Below are 21,010 nucleotides of genomic sequence, written 5' to 3'. Positions count from 1 at the left end.
TAGCTGAAGTGGATATATTATCTTTTCTTTGATTTTATTTTTCAAATTTCGGAGAGATTTAGAGAAAAACGAAACCTAGATAGCTGAAGCGGATATATTATCTTTTCTTTGTTTTTAGTTTTTAAATTTTTTGGACAAATTTAAAGCAAAATGAAACCTAGATATCTGAAGTGTATATATTATCTTTTCTTTGATTTAAGTTTTCAAATTTCAGAGAAATTTAGAGAAAAATGAAACTTAGATAGCTGAAGTGGATATATTATCATGTCTTTGATTTTATTTTTCCAATTTCGGAGAGATTTAGAGAAAAACGAAACCTAGATAGCTGAAGTGGATATATTATCTTTTCTTTGTTTTTAGTTTTCAAATTTCGGAGAAATTTTGAGAAAAATGAAACCTAGATAGCTGAAGTGGACATATTATCTTTTCTTTGATTTTATTTTTCAAATTTCGGAGAGATTTAGAGAAAAACGAAACCTAGATAGCTGAAGTGGATATATTATCTTTTCTTTGATTTTAGTTTTCAAATTTCGGAGAAATTTTGAGAAAAATGAAACCTAGATCGCTGAAGTGGATATATTATCTTTTCTTTGATTTTATTTTTCAAATTTCGGAGAGATTTAGAGAAAAACAAAACCTAGATAGCTGAAGTGGATATATTATCTTTTCTTTGTTTTTAGTTTTCAAATTTCGGAGAAATTTAGAGAAAAATGAAACCTAGATAGCTGAAGTGGATACATTATCTTTTCTTTGATTTTATTTTTCAAATTTCGTAGAGATATAGAGAAAAACGAAACCTAGATAGCTGAAGTGGATATATTATCTTTTCTTTGTTTTTAGTTTTCAAATTTCGGAGAAATTTAGAGAAAAATGAAACCTAGATAGCTGAAGTGGATATATTATCTTTTCTTTGATTTTAGTTTTCAAATTTCGGAGAAATTTAGAGAAAAATGAAACCTAGATAGCTGAAGTGGATACATTATCTTTTCTTTGATTTTATTTTTCAAATTTCGGAGAGATATAGAGAAAAACGAAACCTAGATAGCTGAAGTGGATATATTATATTTTCTTTGTTTTTATTTTTTAAATTTCGGAGAAATTTAAAGCAAAATGAAACCTAGATAGCTGAAGTGGATATATTATCTTTTCTTTGTTTTTATTTTTTAAATTTTGTACAGGAATCTCAGTCGCTGGAACAAATCTGCGGTGGGAGTTCAGTCTTTCCAAGTTCTTTGAAGACTGAATCGTTTCTTCTCAACCTGCTGCTCCCTCTGTGTCTTCGAGTTGGGTCAGGAAAAAAAGGTAAGACATTTTATGCCTTTTTAGCTTTTAAGACGTTGCTTCCAATATTAGAGTAGTTAAATCGCAAAACATCCAATGCAGACCAATATTTCAAAGACTAATTAACTATTTTTTTTTACACAACTATTTTCTATAAAAATTTTAATGAATGAACCTAAGTACATGCTCTATTTTTTATTATTTATTAACTCTGAATAGGCTGAATATAACAAGGATAGGAAAAAGCTCACAAATATATATTTGTGGATTTTTTTTATGGTATTCTTTAGGAATCTACGAAATTATTCGTGAAAGGTGCCTGCGCCCCATAGAAAAGGAATATGTTCCTGGGTACTTGTCGGATTGCCTATATTTGAATTTTAGCAAATCCTCTCTTTTTAAGAATATATTAAATCCTAAGAAATAATATCAACAGTTTTGTGTTGTTTTTTTTTCATAAAGAACCATATAAATTACATAAGACCTTTTTTTCCAAACACTGAACTTTTTAATAAACACAATCCAAATAAATTCGTGATAAAAGTCTTTCGGCAGGGTTGCGGGAGTTTTGACTTGGGCGTTTATAGAATAAGTTTATAAAATGGTGTTCATTTTTGAATAAATCTTTTAATACTAAAACAAAATGATATCTGCTGAGACGAGCATAAAAAAGTTCAAGAATGGTTGAAAACATCAAAGTAGCTGGGAATAGAGTCCTGCTATGATTTTTCTGTGATTTTGATTATGTTCTATCAAAAGTTCTTGAAACAGATTATCTCTTGTTCCTCTTCAAATGTGGGCATGCTTATGGAGACCTTCAGCTAATTTTGCCTACTTTTAAGGATCTCTATCTGGTTTGTGCAGAAAAAAAGTAGCCAGGTCAGAACAGGTTATAAATGAGATGATTATATAACCAGGTTATATAGAACCCGAAATACTAAAGCCTTAACTAATATTTAGTTAATATAGTGTCTTTATAAAGGAAGGGTAAACACAACCTTAGATTTTTAACAGTTGCCAATCTTACACACGCAAAGGGGGAGGGCCTACCAAAATTTTGGCTTTCTGCGCCTATGAAAATCCAAAAAATTATGAATATATCATAGGCAGCGCGCTAGTGCTGCCTAAGTAAAGAACGATGTGGGCACAATGTGTTGTTTTTGGTTCTCCATACCCGGGCACTTCGTATCGAAGGAGTTGTCGTAGAAACTTCAAAAAGAGCTCATTTGATTTGAAATTGGAGTGGCTAGTGCCCTTTTTAATAGTTGAAAGTGGTTGGAGGGCAACAAGCCCCCCCCCCCCACGCCCATCCATTCCCCAAACACATTCAATCTAAATTTTGAGATAGCCATTTTGTACAGCGTAGCTGAATTCCTAACATAAGATATCTTTTTGAGGAGGATACGCCACCAATAACCTCAAGAAAAGGGTTTGAAGTTACGACCTGGGGCCTATCAGGTTTTTATAAAATGTGTTATAAGAACTTCCAAAAAGGATAATTCGATTTGACATTAAAACGAATAGTGCCCTTTTTAATAGTTGAAAGTGAATGGAGGGCAAATGGCCCCTCCCCCATGCCCATTATTCCCCCAAACATATCCAATAAAAATTTTGAGATAGCCATTGTGTTCAGCTTAGTTGATTTTCAGATAGAAAATATGTTTTTGAGGTGGACACTCCCTCACAACCCTCAGGGCAGGGGTTTTAAGTTATGGCCTGGGGGCATATAAGGTTTTTATAGAAGGGGTTGTCGTAGAAACTTCAAAACAGGCTCATTCGATAGGAAATTCAAAGGGCTAGTGCCCTTTTTAATAGTCGAAAGTGATTGGAGGGCAACTAGCCCTCCCCCCACGCCCATCATTCCCCCTAACACATCGAATGAAAATTTTTAGATAGCCAATTTGTTCAGCGTAGTTGTTTTTCAGATAGAAAATATGTTTTTGAGGAGGACACTCCCTCACAACCCTCAGAGCAAGGGTTTTAAGTTATGTCCTGGGGGAATATAAGGTTTTTATAGAAGGCTTAGTTGTAGAAACTTCAAAACAGGCTCATTCGATTGGAAATTCAAAGTGATAGTATCCTTTTTAATAGTCAAAAGTGATTGGAGGGCAACTAGCCCCCACGCCCATCATTCCCCCAAACACATTCAATCAAAATTTTGAGATAGCCATTTTGTTCAGCGTACTTGATTTCCAGATAGAAAATATGTTTTTGGTTAGGAAACTCCCCACAACCATCAGGGCAAGGGTTTTAAGTTATGCCCTGGGGGCATATAAGGTTTTTATAGAAGGTGTTATCGTAGAAACTTCAAAACAGGCTCATTCGATTGGAAATTCCAAGGGCTAGTACCCTTGTAATTGTCGAAAGTGACTGAAGGGCAACTAGCCCCCCCCCACGCCCTTCATTCCTCAAAACACATCCAATAAAAATTTTGAGATATCCATTTTGTTCAGCGTAGTTGATTTCCAGATAGAAAATATGTTTTTGAGGAACCACTCCCCCACATCCCTCAGGGCAAGGGTTTTAAGTTATGCCCTTGGGGTATATAAGGTTTTTAAATAAAGCGTTGTCGTAGAAACTTCAATAATAGCTCATTCGACTGGAAATTCAAATGGCTAGTGCCCTTTTTAATAGTCAAAAGTGATTGGAGGAAAACTAGCCCCCCCCCCCACGCCCATCATTCCCCCAAACACATCCAATAAAAATTCTGAGATAGCCATTTTGTTCAGTGTAGTTAATTTCCAGATAGAACACATATTTTTAAGGAGGACACTCCCCCACAACCCTCAGGGCAAGGATTTTAAGTTATGCCCTAAAGACATATAAGGTTTTTTTTGAAATCTTTGTCGTAGAAACTTGAAAAGGGGCTCATTCGATTTGAAATTCAAAGGACTAGTACCCTTTTTAATGGTCGAAAGTGATTTGAGGGCGACTAACCCCCCTCTCACGCCCCCTCTCATAGCCATTTTATTCAACGTAGTTGAAAGTTTTGGAAATTGGGTCTTTAAGGATGACAACCCCTTCCCCCACATTCCTCGGGGCAAGGGTTGTAAGTTTTGCCCTGGGGGCATATAAAGTTTTTATTGAAAGCGTTGTCGTAGAAACTTCAAAAGGCCTCATTCAATTGGAAATTGAAATGGCTAGTGCCTTTTTTAATAGTTGAAAGTGATTAGATAGCGACTAACGCCCCTCTCACGCCCACCGTTTTCCCAAACACATCAAATTACAATTTTGAGATATCCATTTTGTTCAACGTAGTTGAAAGTTCTGGAAATTTGTCTTTTAGGATTCTAACCCCCTCAGAGCCCTCAGTGCAAGGGTTGTAAGTTATGCCCTGGGGGCATATAAAGTTTTTATTGAAAGCGTTGTCGTAGAAACTTCAAAAGGGCTCATTCGATTGGAAATTCAAAGGGCTAGTACCCTTTTTAATATTCGAAAGTGATTGGAGGGCAACTAGCTCCCCCCCCACGCCCACCATTCCTCCAAACTCATTCAATCAAAATTTTGAGATGGCCATTTTGTTCAGCGTAGTTGATTTCCAGATAGAAAATATGTTATTGAGGAGCACACTACCCCACAACCCTCAGGGCAAGGGTTTTAAATTATGCCCTGGGGGCATATAAGGTTTTTATAGAAGGCGTTGTCGTAGAAACTTCGAAAAGGGCTCATTCGATTGTAAATTGGAGTGCCTAGTGCCCTTTTTAATAGTCAAAAGTGATTGGAGGGCAACTAGCCCCCCCCCCACCAAGCCCATCTTTCCCGAACACATATCCCATCAAAATTTTGGGAGTGCTTTAATGTCTAGCATATTCTGTTCCTAGTTGGGTAATTTGTTTTTGAAGGGAACCCTTTTCCGCAGCCATCATGGCCCAGTTTTTAAGTTATGTCATTGGAGCATCTCAAATATCTCAAGTAGGCGTTGTCGTAAAAACTTCAAAGCAGGCTCATTCGATTGGAAATTCAAAGGGCTAGTACCCTTTAATTGTCGAAAGTGACTGAAGGGCAACTAGCCCCCCCCCACGCCCTTCATTTCCCAAAACACATCCAATAAAAATTTTGAGATATCCATTTTGTTCAGCGTAGTTGATTTCCAGATAGAAAATATGTTTTTGAGGAACCACTCCCCCACATCCCTCAGGGCAAGGGTTTTAAGTTATGCCCTTGGGGTATATAAGGTTTTCAAAGAAAGCATTGTGGTAGAAACTTCAATAAAAGCTCATTCGACTGGAAATTCAAATGGCTAGTGCCCTTTTTAATAGTCTAAAGTGATTGGAGGGCAACTAGCCCCCCCCCCACACTCATCATTCCCCCAAACACATCCAATAAAAATTCTGTGATAGCCATTTTGTTCAGGGTAGTTAATTTCCAGATAGAACACATATTTTTAAGGAGGACACTCCCCCACAACCCTCAGGGCAAGGATTTTAAGTTATGTCCTAGGGGCATATAAGGTTTTTATTGAAATCTTTGTCGTAGAAACTTGAATTAGGGTTCATTCGATTTGAAATTCAAAGGACTAGTACCCTTTTTGATAGTCGAAAGTGATTTGAGGGCAACTAACCCCCCTCTCATAGCCATTTTATTCAACGTAGTTGAAAGTTTTGGAAATTGGGTCTTTAAGGATGATAACCCCTTCCCACACAGCCCTCAGGGCAAGGGTTGTAAGTTATGCCCTGGGGGAATATAAAGTTTTTATTGAAAGCGTTGTCGTATAAACTTCAAAAGGGCTCATTCAATTGGAAATTGAAAGGGCTAGTGACTTTTTTAATAGTTGAAAGTGATTGGATAGCGACTAACGCCCCTCTCACGCCCACCGTTTTCCCAAACAAATCAAATTAAAATTGTGAGATATCCATTTTGTTCAACGTAGTTGATAGTTCTGGAAATTTGTCTTTTAGGATTCTAGCCCCCTCAGAGCCCTCAGTGCAAGGGTTGTAAGTTATGCCCTGGGGACATATAAAGTTATTATTGAAAGCATTGTCGTAGAAACTTCAAAAGGGCTGATTCGATTGGAAATTCGAAGGGATAGTACCCTTTTTAATAGTCGAAAGTGATTCGAGGGCAACTAGCCCCCCCCCCACGCCCACCATTCCCCCAAAGTCAGTCAATAAAAAATAGCTATTTTGTACAGCGTAGTTGATTTCCAGATAGAAAATATCATTTTGAGATGGAAACTCCTCCAGAACCCCCGGGGCAAGGATGTTAAGTTATTCACTGGTGGTATGTCAGGTGTTTACATACGACGCTGTTGTAAAAACTTCAAAAAGAGCTCATTCGATTGGAAATTGGAGTGGCTAGTGCCCTTTTTAATGGTCAAAAGTGATTGGAGGGCAACTCGCCCCCCCCCCCACCAAGCCCATCATTCCCCCAAAAACATCCATTCGAAATCTTGAGATAGCCACTTTGTACAGCGTACTTGATTTCCAAATAGAAAACAGGCTTTTGAGGATGACACACCCCCACAACCCTCAGGGCAAGAGTTTTAAAATGTGCCATGTAGGAATATAAGGTTTTTAGAGCATGCGCTGTCGTAAAAAGTTCATAAAAGGCTCATTCGATTGGAAATTCAAAGGACTAGTGTCCTTTTTAACAGTCGGAAGTGATTGGAGGGCAACTAGCTCCCCACACCCATCATTCCCCCAAACGTATCCAATAAAAATTTTGAGATAGCCATTTTGTTCAGCGTAGTTGAAATTTGATCTTTGAGGATGACAACCCCCCCCCCCCCACAGCACTCAGGGCAAAGGTTGTAAATTATACCCTTGGGGCATATAAGGTTTTTATATAATGCGTTGTCGTAGAAACTTCAAAAAGGGTATATTCGATTGGAAATTGAAATGGATAGTGCCCTTTTTAATAGTCGAAAGTGATTGGAAAGCAACTAATACCCCTTCCACGCCAACCATCTCCCCAAACATATCCAATAAAGATTTTGAGGTAGCCATTATGTTTCACGCAGTTCAAAGTTCAGGAAATTATAGCTTTGAGCAGGACACTCCCCCCACAGTCTTCAGGGCAAGGGTTATAAGTTATGCCCTGGGGTTATATAAGGCTTTTATTGAAATCTTTGTCGTAGAAACTTGAAAAAGAGCTCCTTCGATTAGAAATTCAAAGGGCTAGTGCCCTTTTTAATAGTCGAAAGTGATTTGAAGTGATCATATGCCCTGGGGCATATAAGGTTTTTATAGAAGGTGTTGTCTTAGAAACTTCAAAAAAGGCTAATTCGATTGTAAATTCAAAGGCCTAGTTCCCTTTTTAATAGTCGGAAGTTAGTGGAGGGCAACTAGCCCCCCCCCCCCTTCACGCCCATCATTCCCCCAAACGCATCCAATCAAAATTTTGAGATAGCCGTTTTGTTCAGCGTAGTTTATGTCCAGATAGAAAATATGTTTTTGAGGAGGATACTCCCCCACATCCCTCAGTGCAAGGGTTTTAAGTTATGCCCAGGGGGTATATTATGTTGTTATAGAAGGCGTTGTCGTAGAAACTTCAAAAAAAGCTCATTCGATTGGAAATTCAAAGGGCTAGAGCCCTTTTTAATAGTCGAAAGTGATTAGTAATATTTTTTGTTGTTGTTGTTATTTAGATCAGGGTACTTCGTATCGAAGGAGTTGTCGTGGGAACTTCGAAAGGGGCTCATTCGATTGATAATAGAAAGGGCTGATGCCCTTTTTAATAGTCGAAAGTGGTTGGAGGGCAACTGATCCCCCTCCCACTCCTTCCCTCCCATTTGCCCATTATGTTTAGAAACTAAATGTTGCCTTAAAATTAAATCAAAATGCACTGTGATAATGCTAATTCCCAATAAGGCATCTCAGCAGTATCCTAAGAACGACTGAGGGTATTATGTTCAAACTTTCGAGGCTACTTCTGCTCTTAAAATTTCTCCAAATTAGTAAGTGTATCACATCTATCAAAGAGATTAAACATTTTTTTTTGCAAATGGTGTCAAGTTTTCCATGTCGGGCCACCTAGAGGAGGTATGAAACTAAGTTAAACAGTACTATTTGTGTCCAGATTTTTAAAATGGTGTATGTTGTTAGAAATTGCTGAAAATTTTTCTCCAGCATACAAATAGCAGCCCAAACTATAAAGTCTTAATAAACGAAAAGATTTAAAGTGTTATTTTCTTTTTCCCTGAAAATACTATATCAATATAAAACGAACAGAAATTAATTTAAAAAACTTTTCCACAAAATAATTTTTTCAAAGAAAAGTAAAGAACTCCCATTAAACAAAAAATGATCAAAAATAAAATCAAATAATCTACCAAGCTTGAAACTACCACAAATTAGCATCGATTAATAAATGAAACCCAAAACGAACAGAAATTAAAATAAATAAACGAGTCAAACTCAAAACGAGCAGAAATTAACATAAGTTGGGCGCAAAACCCATATGCCTTCCCAAGGCGAGAAAAAAATTTGCACTTTACTGAAAAAATTTAATTTTTTAATAAATAATAAATCAAATAATTTTAACATTTTGATTACTAAATATCAGTATATGTACATTAAACTGACAATGCACATTCATTTGTATTTTTTCAGTAAAGTGCAAATTTTATTCTGGCCTTGGGAAGGCATAGGGGTTTTGCGCCCAACTTATGTTAATTTCTGCTCGTTTTGAGTTTGAATCGGTTATTTATTGTAATTTCTGTTCGTTTTGGGTTTCATTTATTTATCGATGCTGATTTATGATAGTTTCGAGCTTGGTAGATTATTTGATTTTATTTTTGCTCATTTTTCATTTAATGGAGTTCTTTACTTTACTTTGAAAAACGTATTTTGTGGAAAAAGTTTTTTAAATTAATTCATCTAAACAGCTGGGGATTCAGTGGGATTTTTCATAAAGAAAGCCATGTATGCCACCGCTTGTTTTTAGCCCCTCATCCATGGTGAGGACCTGGGTGGCCAATCTCTCCTTTTCGGAAGGATTGTGAGGCCAATCCCTCGCTTATTGCTACAATGAAAACTCTCCATGTTGGTAACTTTATCTGAAAATAAACGATGGCCGAAAATTAACAGTTTTATTAGAACATCAAATTTTTTTTTTCAGACACTTTAAGGCTCAGACATGCCGACATAAGCTTTGCTCTTACTACCATCATTCATGCAGTTACTCCCCCTCCTTTGAGGTCCCAAAGCTTAGTACCACCTACTCCCACTTCGAAAGCTGAGCAATCAAGAGGCTCAGTAAGTATCAATGTTCATCCACCCGAAGCTGCAAAAGTTGCAATAAAGCCGTCTATCTACAAAGCTGCCTTTCTAGGTAAGTTTTAACTAACGGTGAAGAGTTATTTTTAATAAGTTTAAGTTCATAGGAACATTTTGACAGGTGAAAATCAAAAGGCATCCCTTTGTAAAGATAGGGTAAATGTCGCTTCAGACCCAATATACGGCTTTTGACCTTGCTGTATCTACTGATGACGTCTTCTAAATCGCTAGATGTTCTATTTGGTATCTTATGTCGTTCAAAACATAATAGCAGATTTCATTTTTGTGCAGCCTAATTAATATTGAAGTTACTGAAAAGGTGTTTTCGAGAAACAGGCATTGTTTTTGGACGGTCGAGTTTCAAAATTTAACGAAAGGGTTTTAATCACTGAGATTTACAAGTTTTCAAATAATATAATTATATACATAAGTTTTAAGACAGGCGATAATTTTGCCTACGTGTATAAAGTATACTGTACGGTGGGATCAGGTTGAAATTCTCTTCCTCGTATCTTATCAATGTGTGAAACAAAGTATAGTTCGATGCAGTTGCGATTATCTTCATGCAAACCTTAGTTTAACCTGTAATATCAATTTCTTTTGAGAAATCTTCCAAAACTAATGAGATATAGTAAGCTCGTTCTTAAAGCCCCCTGTAAGAACCAAAATCCTAAAGTCACTGGAATGTCCTAAATTAACATCTTATCTATCTTCAGGGCTGCCACACATGGTAAAAGTTTATCATTTATGTTACGTTTGTATAGAATTTTGCACGTTTTTTCTTATTGTTTTATTTTGGTTCTTTTTGATCCTTCTTTTAAAAATTGAGTTTTGTTCCTAAAACAAAACGCTCCTAAATTAGTTTAGCACTAAAATCATTTATCGTTTATGCCAATCATCGCAAAGCTTCTAGGCTTTGTACATATTTTTTTTTATTGTTGTGCTTAAAAAAATTTGTATATGTTGCAGCCATGTGTTAATATGCCCAATTATCATAACAGGTTTTCGAGTGTTATTGACCTGCTTCGAGAAACAACTGGCTTTGGAATGGAGTCGAATTGCCAAATGTATAAGAGAAGTAGGTGATCGTCTTGACTGTGGCCTCCACTTTTGGGAGTTCTTGCTTTTCCTTGCTACATACCGACCACCTCTCTATCTACTGCTCAAACCGTTTATTTGGAGTAAGGTAAAGAGGCTTTTTGAAAAAAAAGTTGTTTAGGTTGTTTAAAAAAGCGTATGCAATCTGAAAATAGCCGACATGGATCAGATTATTGTTTCCAAAATTAAAAGCTGTATCTCCTATGGATCAATTTTGTTATATAGTACATAGTGTTTTACTAGATTTTAGCTATAATTTCTGAAACTTTTTTTTTATCAGTCTCTTGTCTCTTATAAAGGAAACCCACTTCTATAACTGGAATCAATGGACAAGGGCTCACTAACTAGGTCTCTTTCACTTCTAAATAATTTTATAAACAAAACGTGTGGGGCACACCTTTTAAAAGGGCATCGCAGTGTAAGAAAATGAATATGTAATGTATGCAAAAACTGTATACTTTTTTTTTTTTTTTTTTCATTTTTTTTTTTTTTTAAAAAACCAAAAATACGGGCAAACTAATGAATCATTACTAACTTTTTACAGATAATTTGGGCACTCGGCCAATGCTAATGTGAAGTGTCGAAATTTTTCCTACAACCCTTTTATTTTCTTTATCATCCCACTATCTCTTATGGCTTTTGAATGCATGCCCCTCCAAAATGAATTCTTGTAATGATTTCAAAATGATTAAAAAAAAATGTGGTTTATGATTTTGTTGTTTATTTATTTCAACATTTTAGCTTTCAAATAGTTAATGGTATTGAACGTAATGTAAAATGCACCACCCTCGTCAATAAGAAGTGAAACTTAAAAAAACTTAATTTTTGAAATGCTACTACTAGTACTAAAAACTTATTGCAGCCAACTAGGATAAGATTGGTATTGGAGCTGTTCCGGTATTGTGAGATGGTTTGGGGTCTCTGGTCTGTCATGATTTCCTACCTCTGTCCTTACCCCTTAAAGGAAAACCCTGCTTGCGTTGTCTCAAGGTGGCATCAGCGTGGACGCCACCATGACTACAAATGGCACTTCGGGATGACCTTGAGGATTGGTGCCCCTTGAGGAATTGCTTGCTAAACGACACCGTATTCCACTGGATTCTGACTAATGAATAATTTTTCTAGGTTTTGTTTGTTTTTGTGGTTTTTCTAGGCCTGAAAAACCTCTTTTGAGCTATGTTCTTTGTCATTGTTTGTCTCCCTATTGTAGCATAATATTTCTAAGCATGAAGATCAGAAAGAGTATATTCTTATCTTTTATCAGAGATAAGATAAAGTATATTCTCAAAATAGATGTCACTAACTAGCAAAATGTCACTTTCATTTATTGACATAAAAATTAATGCAGTGTAAAAAAAAATGGAAACAAATATGCCAATCTTGATAAAAAGAAACATAATTAACGCCAGTCAAATATTTTAGTCCGCACAAAAACGAGGAATCTAACCAATTTAATATTGCATAGTAAGAAATTTATTGGTCAAAATGGAGTGCATTAAAAGCCAGGTTTCCGGACGGCTCCAGTTGAGAAAGTCTATCCTTAATGTATACTTAGACATTTTCTTGTTTGCTAGTCCAAATTTGTTTTCTATTCATTTTAGAAAGTAAATTGCGAGCCTACTCTCAGTCCTCTTCGTTTTTACAACTCCCTAATGTGTTCTATCATATTTTCTGATCCGATAATTATTTTCGTTTTTTTTTTATCAAGTTTAGTTTACTCTCATCACTATCGTGGGTCGGGGTTTCGAATCTTGATGTCGCTTGTTATTTGTTTCGGAACTGGGGTCAGTGGTGTGACTTTATCAACTTAGCCGGAGTTGACCTAACTCTAAATGGGTACGTAGAGAAATCAGGGGAAGGTAAACAGAAAGGGTGACCAAAAGAACAGAATGGCTGGCCCTCCCCCCTCCCCCCCCCATGCACTCCCTGGATGGAGGGCCATGAAACGGATTGCAGCACCGCCGATAGGGCTTTTAAGTCCAAAGCCGCACTCTTTTCCTATTTTCCTACTATCAAATCAGACTTTTCAGATAAATCACAAAAAGATTACTGAGAATATGTTAATAAGCATGCGTCTTCGGTTTCCAGTTAATGGTGAGTTAAATAATATGTTCAGACACATAGAACTTTGAGAAGACCCTTTAAGTATTTCGTGTCTATTTTCATCTTGAAATTGTTTCAAAATATATTTTTAATAGAATTCTTATTAGTAAAACGCCAAATACGCAGTAGGCTTTATACTTTTACCGTTAGAGAAATGGACAGTAACCATAATCTTGTTTGTAGTGAAGACACCATTCAGTAGAAGTACATAACCCCTACTCCCTGAAATGACCGCAGTCGAACGACGAATTCTTAATCCAATTCTCATTTGTGTTTGAATTCTGTTCTCCCAATTATTATAATAATAAAAAGGTAAACTAATTCTGCAGAGCTTTGTAGCCACTTAAGTAAGAAAGTGATAATTTTAAGTAAGAAAATCGGTTATTTAAGTAAGAGAATTATACTTTTATCGTTATGGAAACGGGCAGTAGCCATACTCTTGTTTGTAGTGAAGACACCATTCATTAGAAGTACAGCCCGATTCTGTCGGAAAGGATTGGGGAAAAAACTTTCGGGAAGTTTTTTTTTAGATGAATTTTTGTTCGGTTTTTGATTGCAAAAAGTTTCAAGTTTTTAAAGAATTCCTTATTTGAAAATAATATTTTTTTTTTTTTCAACATCGAACTTTCATGATAATATCAAAACTAGTATCAAAGTAACTATTAAAGTATAAAGTATCAAAGTAAAGAAAGGATCATAGTTAACAAGGTATAAAAGTAAACAAAATATCAAAGTAACAATAAGCTACTTGCACTACTTACAGCTCTTGCACCGTAAGTCGAAGTTACTACGAAAATCACTAAATCATAGTATCAAAATAAACAAAGTATCAATGTAACAATAATTAAGTTCTGTAACTCAGAGCCATTTCCGCAGGGCAGGGGGGTGATCAACCCCGGAAGCATAGTTATTTGGCCTTTGAACTATTTTGAACAAAATGGCTATCTTCAAATTTTGATTGGATGCATTTGGGGGAAAAAGGTCTTGGGGTGGGGGGGCTAGTAACCTTCCAAATACTTGTAACCCTTGAGAAGGGCACTAGAAATTCTGATCTACAATCAAATAATCCCCCTCCGAACTTTATACGACCATCCCTTCCATAAAAACCTCAAATACCCCCACGGCACATTTTACAAGACTTGCCCCTGGATTCAGAGGAGGGGGCTGTTTTATCCCTGGAATTTCTGTTATATTATCTTCTGTCTATTTTGAACAAAATGGCTATATATAAAAAAAAATCGATTGGATGCATTTGGGGAAAAGAAGGAGGGGAGGGAGGGGGGATAGTCGCCATCGGATCACTTTTGACTCTTAAAAGGTGAATTAGAAATTTCAATTTCTAATCATTTGAGTCCCCTCCAAAGTTTTTACGACCACCTCTTCCAGAAAAAGCTTATATGCCCCCGAGGCATAAGTTAAGACCCTTCCCATGGCTTTGTAGGGGAGGGGGGTATGTTGACACCGAAGTTTTTGTAATCTTATCGTTGGACTATTTCAAACAAACTGGCTATCTAATTTTCATTTGATGCATTTGGAGAAAAGAGGGTGATTTTGTCAGGGAGGGATAGATGCCCTCTGTTAACTTTTGACTCATAGAAAGTTAACTAGAACTTTCATTTTCCAATCAAATTAGCCCTCCCCAAAGGGTCTTATGGAGGGATAGATGCCCCCCGTTAACTTCTGACTCAAAAAGATAACTAGAACTTTCAATTTCCCATCAAATGAGCCCTCTCCATAGTTTATACGAGCATCCCTTCTATATGAACCATATATGCCTTGAGGGCATACCTTACAACGCCTGCCCCCAGGCCCTGGTGGTTGTGTCGACAACGGAGTTTTTGTTATCTGACCTTTGAACTATTAAAAAAAATGGCTATTTCAAAATTTTCATCGGATTGGCTTAAGGAAGAAAGGCCTGGGGGGGGGCTAATTGCTCTCCGATCTCTTTTGACTCTTAAAAATTGAACTAGAACATTTAATTTCTATTCAAATGATCTCTCTCGGAATTTTATACGAGCATCCCTTCCATAAGAACCATATATGCCCCCAGGGCATAACTTACAAAGCCTGTGCCCAGGCCCTGGGAGTTTTTATCAACACCAAGTTTTTCTTATCTGATCTTTGAACTATTCATAAAAAAATGGCTATCTCAAAATTTTTTATCAGATAGGTTTGGATAAATAGGCGTGGGGGGGGGCTTGTTGCCTTCGGATCTCTTTTGACTCTTAAAAAGTGAACTAGGACTTTTAATTTCCAATCAAATGAGCCCTCTCTGAAGTTTATACAAGCATCCCTTCCATAAGAGCCATATATGCCCCTAGGTCATAACTTACAACACCTGCCCCCGGGCCCTGGGGTGTTTTTCCATACCTGAATTTTTGTTATCTGACCTTTGAACTATTTTTAACAAAATGGATATCTCAAAAATTTTATCGGATGCATTTGAGGAAAAGGGATGTGGGGCGGGTGGGGGTAGTTGCTGTCCAATCTCTTTTGACTCTCAAAAACTGAACTAGAACTTTCAATTTCCAATCAAATGAGCCCACTCTGAAGTGTTTATGAGCATCCCTTTCATTAGAATTATATATGTCCCCAGGGCATAACTTACAACGCCTGCCCCTCCGGTCCTGGAGGATTGTGGTGACTCCGGAGTTTTCGTTATATGGTTTTCGACCACTTTTTAAAAAAAATGGCTATCTTGAAGTTCTTATCAGGTGGGTTTGAGGGAAAAGGGCATGGAGGAGGGGTTAGTTGCCCTCCGATCTCTTTCGACTCTTAAAAAGTGAACTAGAACTTTCAATTTTCAATCAAATGAGCGCTCTCTGAATTTTATACGAACATCTCTTCCATAAGAACCATATATGATCCAGGGCATAACTTACAACGCCTTCCCCTGGGTGGGGGGGGATGTCCTCACCGGAGTTTTTGTTATATGATCTTTGAAATATTTTTAACGAAATGGTTGTCCCGAAATTTGTATCGAATACATTTGGGAAAAAAAGGGCGTGGGGAGGCTAGTCGTACTCCGATCTCTTTTGACTCTGAAAAAGTGAACTGGAACTTTCAATTTCGAATCAAATGAGTCCTCTGGCCCTGGGTGGGGGAGGGTTGTTGACACCGGAGTTTTTGTTATATGGTCTTTGAACTGTTTTCAACAAAATGGCTATCTCGAAATTTTTATCAGATGCATTTGGGAAAAAAGACTTTGGGGGAGCTAGTTGCCCTCTGATCTCTTTTGAATCTTAAAAAGTGAACTGGAACTATCAATTTCCAATCAAATCAGTCCTCTCTGAAGTTTATACGAGCATTTCTTTAATAAGAACCATATATGCCCCCAGGATATAACCTACAGCGCATGCCCCGGGCACTGAGGGGTTTTGTCGGCACCTGAATTTTTCTTATCTGACCTTTGAACTATTGTTAACAAAATGGCTATCTCAAAAAATTTTTTATCGGGTGCATTTGGGGAAAAAGGAGTGGGGGGGTAGTTGCCGTCCAATGTCTTTTGACTCTCAAAGACTGAACTATAACTTTCAATTTCCAATCAAATGAGCCCTCTCTGAAGTTTTTACTAGCATCCCTTCCAGTAGAATTATATTTGTCCCAGGGCATAACTTACAACGCCTGCCCCTCGGGCCCTGGAGGGTTGTGTTGACTCCGTAGTTTTCGTAATATGGTCTTTGAACTATTTTGAAAAATTGGACATCTCGAAATTTGTATCGGATGGGTTTGAGGAAAAAAGGTCGTGGAGTGGGGGGGGGCTAGTTGCCTCTGATTTCTTTTGATTCTTAAAAAGTGAAGTAGAACATTCAATTTCCAATCAAATGAGCCCTCTCCGAAGTTTATACGAGTATCCCTTCCATAAGAACCATATAGGGCCCCAGGGCATAGCTTACAATACCTGTCCCCGTACCCTGGGGGATTATGTCGACACCGTAGTTTCTATTATCTGATCCTTGAACTATTTTTATCAAAATGGCTTCTCAAAAGTTTTATCGTATGTGTTTGGGAAAAAAGGGCATGGGGGAGCTAGTTGCCCTCTGGTCATTTTTTAATCTTAAAAAGGGCACTAGAACTTCCAATTTCGAATCAAATGAGTCCCCTTTGAAGTTTATGCGACGACCCGTTCCATATAAAGTGCCTCGGGGAAAAAAAAATAATAACATTGGAGCCGTATGGCCTTTACTATAGGCAACGCTATAGTGTTGCCTCTGATTTCGTTACTATTTTCAGCTGGAAATTAATTAAAGATATCTTACGAGTTTTTGTGTGTTTTAGAGCTCTAAAAATCTAAAAATCTTTGTAATCTTCCCGACGACCTTAGGGGATATCTTCAAAAATTAGAAACCGAAAATAGAAACAAAATCCTCAAAATATCTTGACAAAATCCTTTTTTTGTCTGAACTCAGCATAAGGTGTCATCAGTATCAATTGCTAGTTACGATGACAGCAGGGCTCCTACGTGGTCACTATTTCAACTAAAAGTCACTATTTTTAAAGCTGGTCACTACTTGTCACTATTTTCTAGAAATGGTCACTAAAGTCACTTTTTTATGAAAGTTACTCAGTTTTTTTTTCCCAAGAATTTGTGCTTCCAGGCCAATGCAAACCTCGTATAGAGTGGAATGACTTGAGAAAAAAGCCATTTTTTCGCGCTACGTGGCTTTCACTTTTAGAGACTGTCCCTAAGTATATAGCCGGTCTCAACTCAGGTGCTTTTCTTGTGTACAGACGTAACATCGGTAGCTGACAATGTAAGTTTCAATATTTGATTTTCAACCTAAATGATAAGGCTGTAGCGCTGCTCATCGTCTCTACTTGGTATAAGTTCAACAACCGAAGATTTTGTCGTCGCTGCAGCATAAATGACAGGACTGTCTTCTTGCATCCCTTAGAAGTGCTATTCTGGTTCTTGTTCTAATTTTATGTAAAGCTGTTGCATGTAAATGAGAGCAGGGAAAGAGATTGACCACCCTTGCCACTGGAGTCTGAGATTTGGCTATTAACTGATGTCCTCTCAGAAGGAGGCAGTTTGAAGTAATTCTAATTTTGATTCCATTCGCCTTCCCCTTAATGGTTTTTCATGCATAACCTGTCCTGTTCCTTATTCAGGAGTGTTGATATGGTGGCGCATTTGATCCCTTATCAAGTATAAGACTTTCTAAATAGTATTTACATCTGGAACCTTGATGCAGGTAAAGATTGTAATTTTCATGGAAATAAGGTTTTTCTGGATCAAATGTGTAATAGTGTAAATAAATGTTTTGTTTTAGATTTTTACATGAAATTGAGCTTATATTTAATTTTTCTTTACTTTTTTCGGTAACTTTATATCGAATGTGAGACCTGAATAATAAGGAAGTCTAAACTTCTGAAGGAATGGCTGTCAAAAGACGATCCCACTGGTTGACCCTGTAGTACTGAAGTGCTCAGTGATGCTGCTACATTTTCCTGCTGCTTATTTATTTGTACATTGAGCTGCTCAAAAGGTATACAAGCTCTGGAGCAGTACACTAGAAGCTCTGGAGCTAATAAGCTAAATTCTTTGCAGCTACGGATGGAAGTAACTTCTCACGCTAAAGCTAGTGGAGCCTCTTTACCTTCTAACTCTCACTTACCCTTCGTTTGTTTGAAGGACAACACTTTGAAAGCTGAACTTATCTGGGTGATGAAAATGGTTTTGTCGAATATTCCTGCTGTATCTTGTGATGGTATCGGAACTACCTTCAAAGCTATGTTTGGAGATGGACTTTTCCCAAGGACTTTTCTCTTTGAGCTGATAACTACTACCACTACTAACAACTCATCGCAGCACCAAGCCGCCGCAGGCCAACACAGCAACGCACGCTCCTCCTCCACCCCAATCTATTCAAAGCCTCCCTTTTTACACCCGCCCACGAAGTTCCCATTTCCTTTAAATCTTTCTTTATGAAGTCCTCCCACCCCAGATGAGGACGACCTACTTTTCGTTTATCCCTGGACGGTTGGCTAAAAACAACAATCGTCTGCAATCTGTCATCCTTCATCCGCACAACGTGCCCTAGCCATATCAACCTTTCTTTCATTATAGCCCTAGAGAGCGGTATTGAACCACATTTTTCGTATAGCCTATTGTTTGAAATACGGTCAGTCAGCCGGGTACCCAGAACAATCCTTACGAAAAATCTCTTTAAAACATCTAGCAAATCTTCATCTACATTTTGGAGCGTCCATGCTTCAGAGCCATATTCGACCACTGTCATCACTGTAGCTTCTAATATTCTAATCTTGGTTTGCAGACTTACCTCCCTATTCTTCCAGACTTTTTTTTAACTGTGAAAAAAAACACCCAGAGCCTTGGCTATTCTACTTTTAACATCTTCACTTCTCCCACTGTCTTTACTAATAATACTCCCAAGGTAAGTGAAGCTGCCCACCTGATCAATCTTTTCATTACCCAACGTCACCTTTTCATCTTCACTTATTGCTAGCCTTAGTGACTTAGTCTTCTCGACATTAATTGCATGCATCCAATTGCATACATCATAACTTTAGCTTTGTCGCCTCACTTTAGGAGGGTGATCTTGGATAATCTAAATGGTGTCTACTACTTTATTGCGTTTCATGAGACGACAAACGAAGTTAGTACGAAAGAACTTCAGGTTCGAGTCAGATTCTGTTCTGAGAAAGTGAACAGAGTTGTCAGTAGTCACTTAGCTACTTATTTCATTGGTCACGCAAAAGTAGAAGATTTGAAACGTGAGCTTGTGAAGGCAATTGATGAAGCCAATTTAAACCTCAAAAACCTTCTTATGATAGGGAGTGACGGACCTTTCGTTAATAAAAAAGTTTGGTACTTGATGAACAGTTAAAAAGTTCAAATAACTGGTGATCAAAGCAAAGAATTTTTAGATATCGGGACATGCAGGATTCATGTTGTCCATAATAAGGTAAAAGGTAAAGAATATGAAATTGGACTTTACAGTCCCTACCGGCGGTGTTGATCTCCATTTCTTGGCCCTTCAGCCAGGAAGGGCAATGGGGGGTTTGGGGCCAACCATCCTGGGCTTTCGTAAACCCTTCCTGTTTACTTTCCCCAGATTTCTCCAGGTACCCATTTAAATCTGGGTCGACTCTGGCTGAGCTTACCGAGTCACGCAACTGACCCTTCTGAAAAGGACTAGATGCAATTGCGGACGATATTTCACAGTTTGTGATCGCAGTGTACTATTTCTTTCGTGGCTGATCAGCTAGATTAGAGGACTTTCGGAACATACTGCAAGAAATTAATATAGCAACTTTAGGGTTTATAAAGCACGTGCCCACCACTTAAACTTTGCCCAGCTTTGCGAAGGATTCTCTTTGAATGGGGGCCATTGATTCAGTACTTTCTGAGGTTTATCCCTAAGAAAAACGAAAGACTTATAAATTCGAACTCGTATCTGACTGCTTCGCAGAGTTCACTGAAAAATTTCAGCGTGATTTATCACTGATCCATTTCTAGTTTGCAGAGCTAAGGGAGCTCATACTAGTGCTTTCTGGACGTATCTTAAACGAAAAGGGTGCTGAATCAATGGTTAGGAGGATGGATGCTAAACTTCTTGATGATTCGTCAAATACGAAGAACCTAAAGGACATTGTGTTGTCTTATGATTACCTGAAAGATGTTGAAGAACGCCATAAAAAATCTTTCTTGATGAAGATACGTGAACAGTTCGCAGCTTCAGCTTCCTACTTGCTAAAAGACATCTCCTCGAACAGCGACTCTGCCAGACTCCTGTAGAGCTTCAGATGCTTTCATCCCGCAGAGAGAAAAACAGCGAGAAGTTCGGAAGATATTGATTTCATAGCTACGAAATTGCAAGTTGGTGTCTCAATATTAGATGATTTGGATGACGAGTGGAAGCTCATGCAGCTCGAGAAGGATCCAGATTTGGAAGCTATGACGAGAGTTGACGAGTATTGCGTGAGTTTGCTCCGTCACTAAGATTCGTTTGGGAAGTGCAAGTACCCAAACCTTGCAGGCTTTGTCAAAGCAGCACTCTGTGTATCCTATGGAAGTGTAAATGTTGAAAGGGGCTTCTCACTATCAGGAAATATCATGTTCGAACAGAGAGCAGCAATGGGAGAAAGAATGTTGAATACGAAGCTGACAGTTGCTGAGGGTTGAAATTGTTTGGATGCAAGACTGAGAGCGTATCTATCAGACATGACCTGATGAAGCTTGCACGGAGAGCTCGAGCCAGTTACTTGAACCATCTTGAAGCTCAGCGTGAACACGAGAAAGTTCAAGAGGAGTTTATGAGAAAGAAGCGTGAAGCTAACCAAGAAGA

General features: G+C 37.8%; 1 protein-coding gene across 2 annotated transcripts in view; it reads left to right on the top strand.

Annotated features, from left to right (window-relative positions):
• Positions 1 to 21,010, top strand: part of unc80 (unc80, NALCN channel complex subunit) — a 380,168-nt gene that overhangs the window by 331,338 nt on the left and 27,820 nt on the right. For both annotated transcript variants that reach the window (XM_089101793.1, XM_089101792.1), the window contains 3 exons: positions 1,179 to 1,302; positions 9,340 to 9,552; positions 10,499 to 10,683. In XM_089101793.1, the coding sequence (XP_088957919.1) occupies positions 1,179 to 1,302; positions 9,340 to 9,552; positions 10,499 to 10,683 (522 nt within the window). The remainder of the gene's footprint in view (positions 1 to 1,178; positions 1,303 to 9,339; positions 9,553 to 10,498; positions 10,684 to 21,010) is intronic.

The sequence above is a fragment of the Artemia sp. Qi Xiang Cuo genome, chromosome 15 (assembly GCF_049724085.1).
Source record: "Artemia sp. Qi Xiang Cuo chromosome 15, ASM4972408v1, whole genome shotgun sequence".
Lineage (NCBI taxonomy): Eukaryota > Metazoa > Arthropoda > Branchiopoda > Anostraca > Artemiidae > Artemia > Artemia sp. Qi Xiang Cuo.
This window is presented reverse-complemented; position numbering and strand designations above follow the sequence as displayed.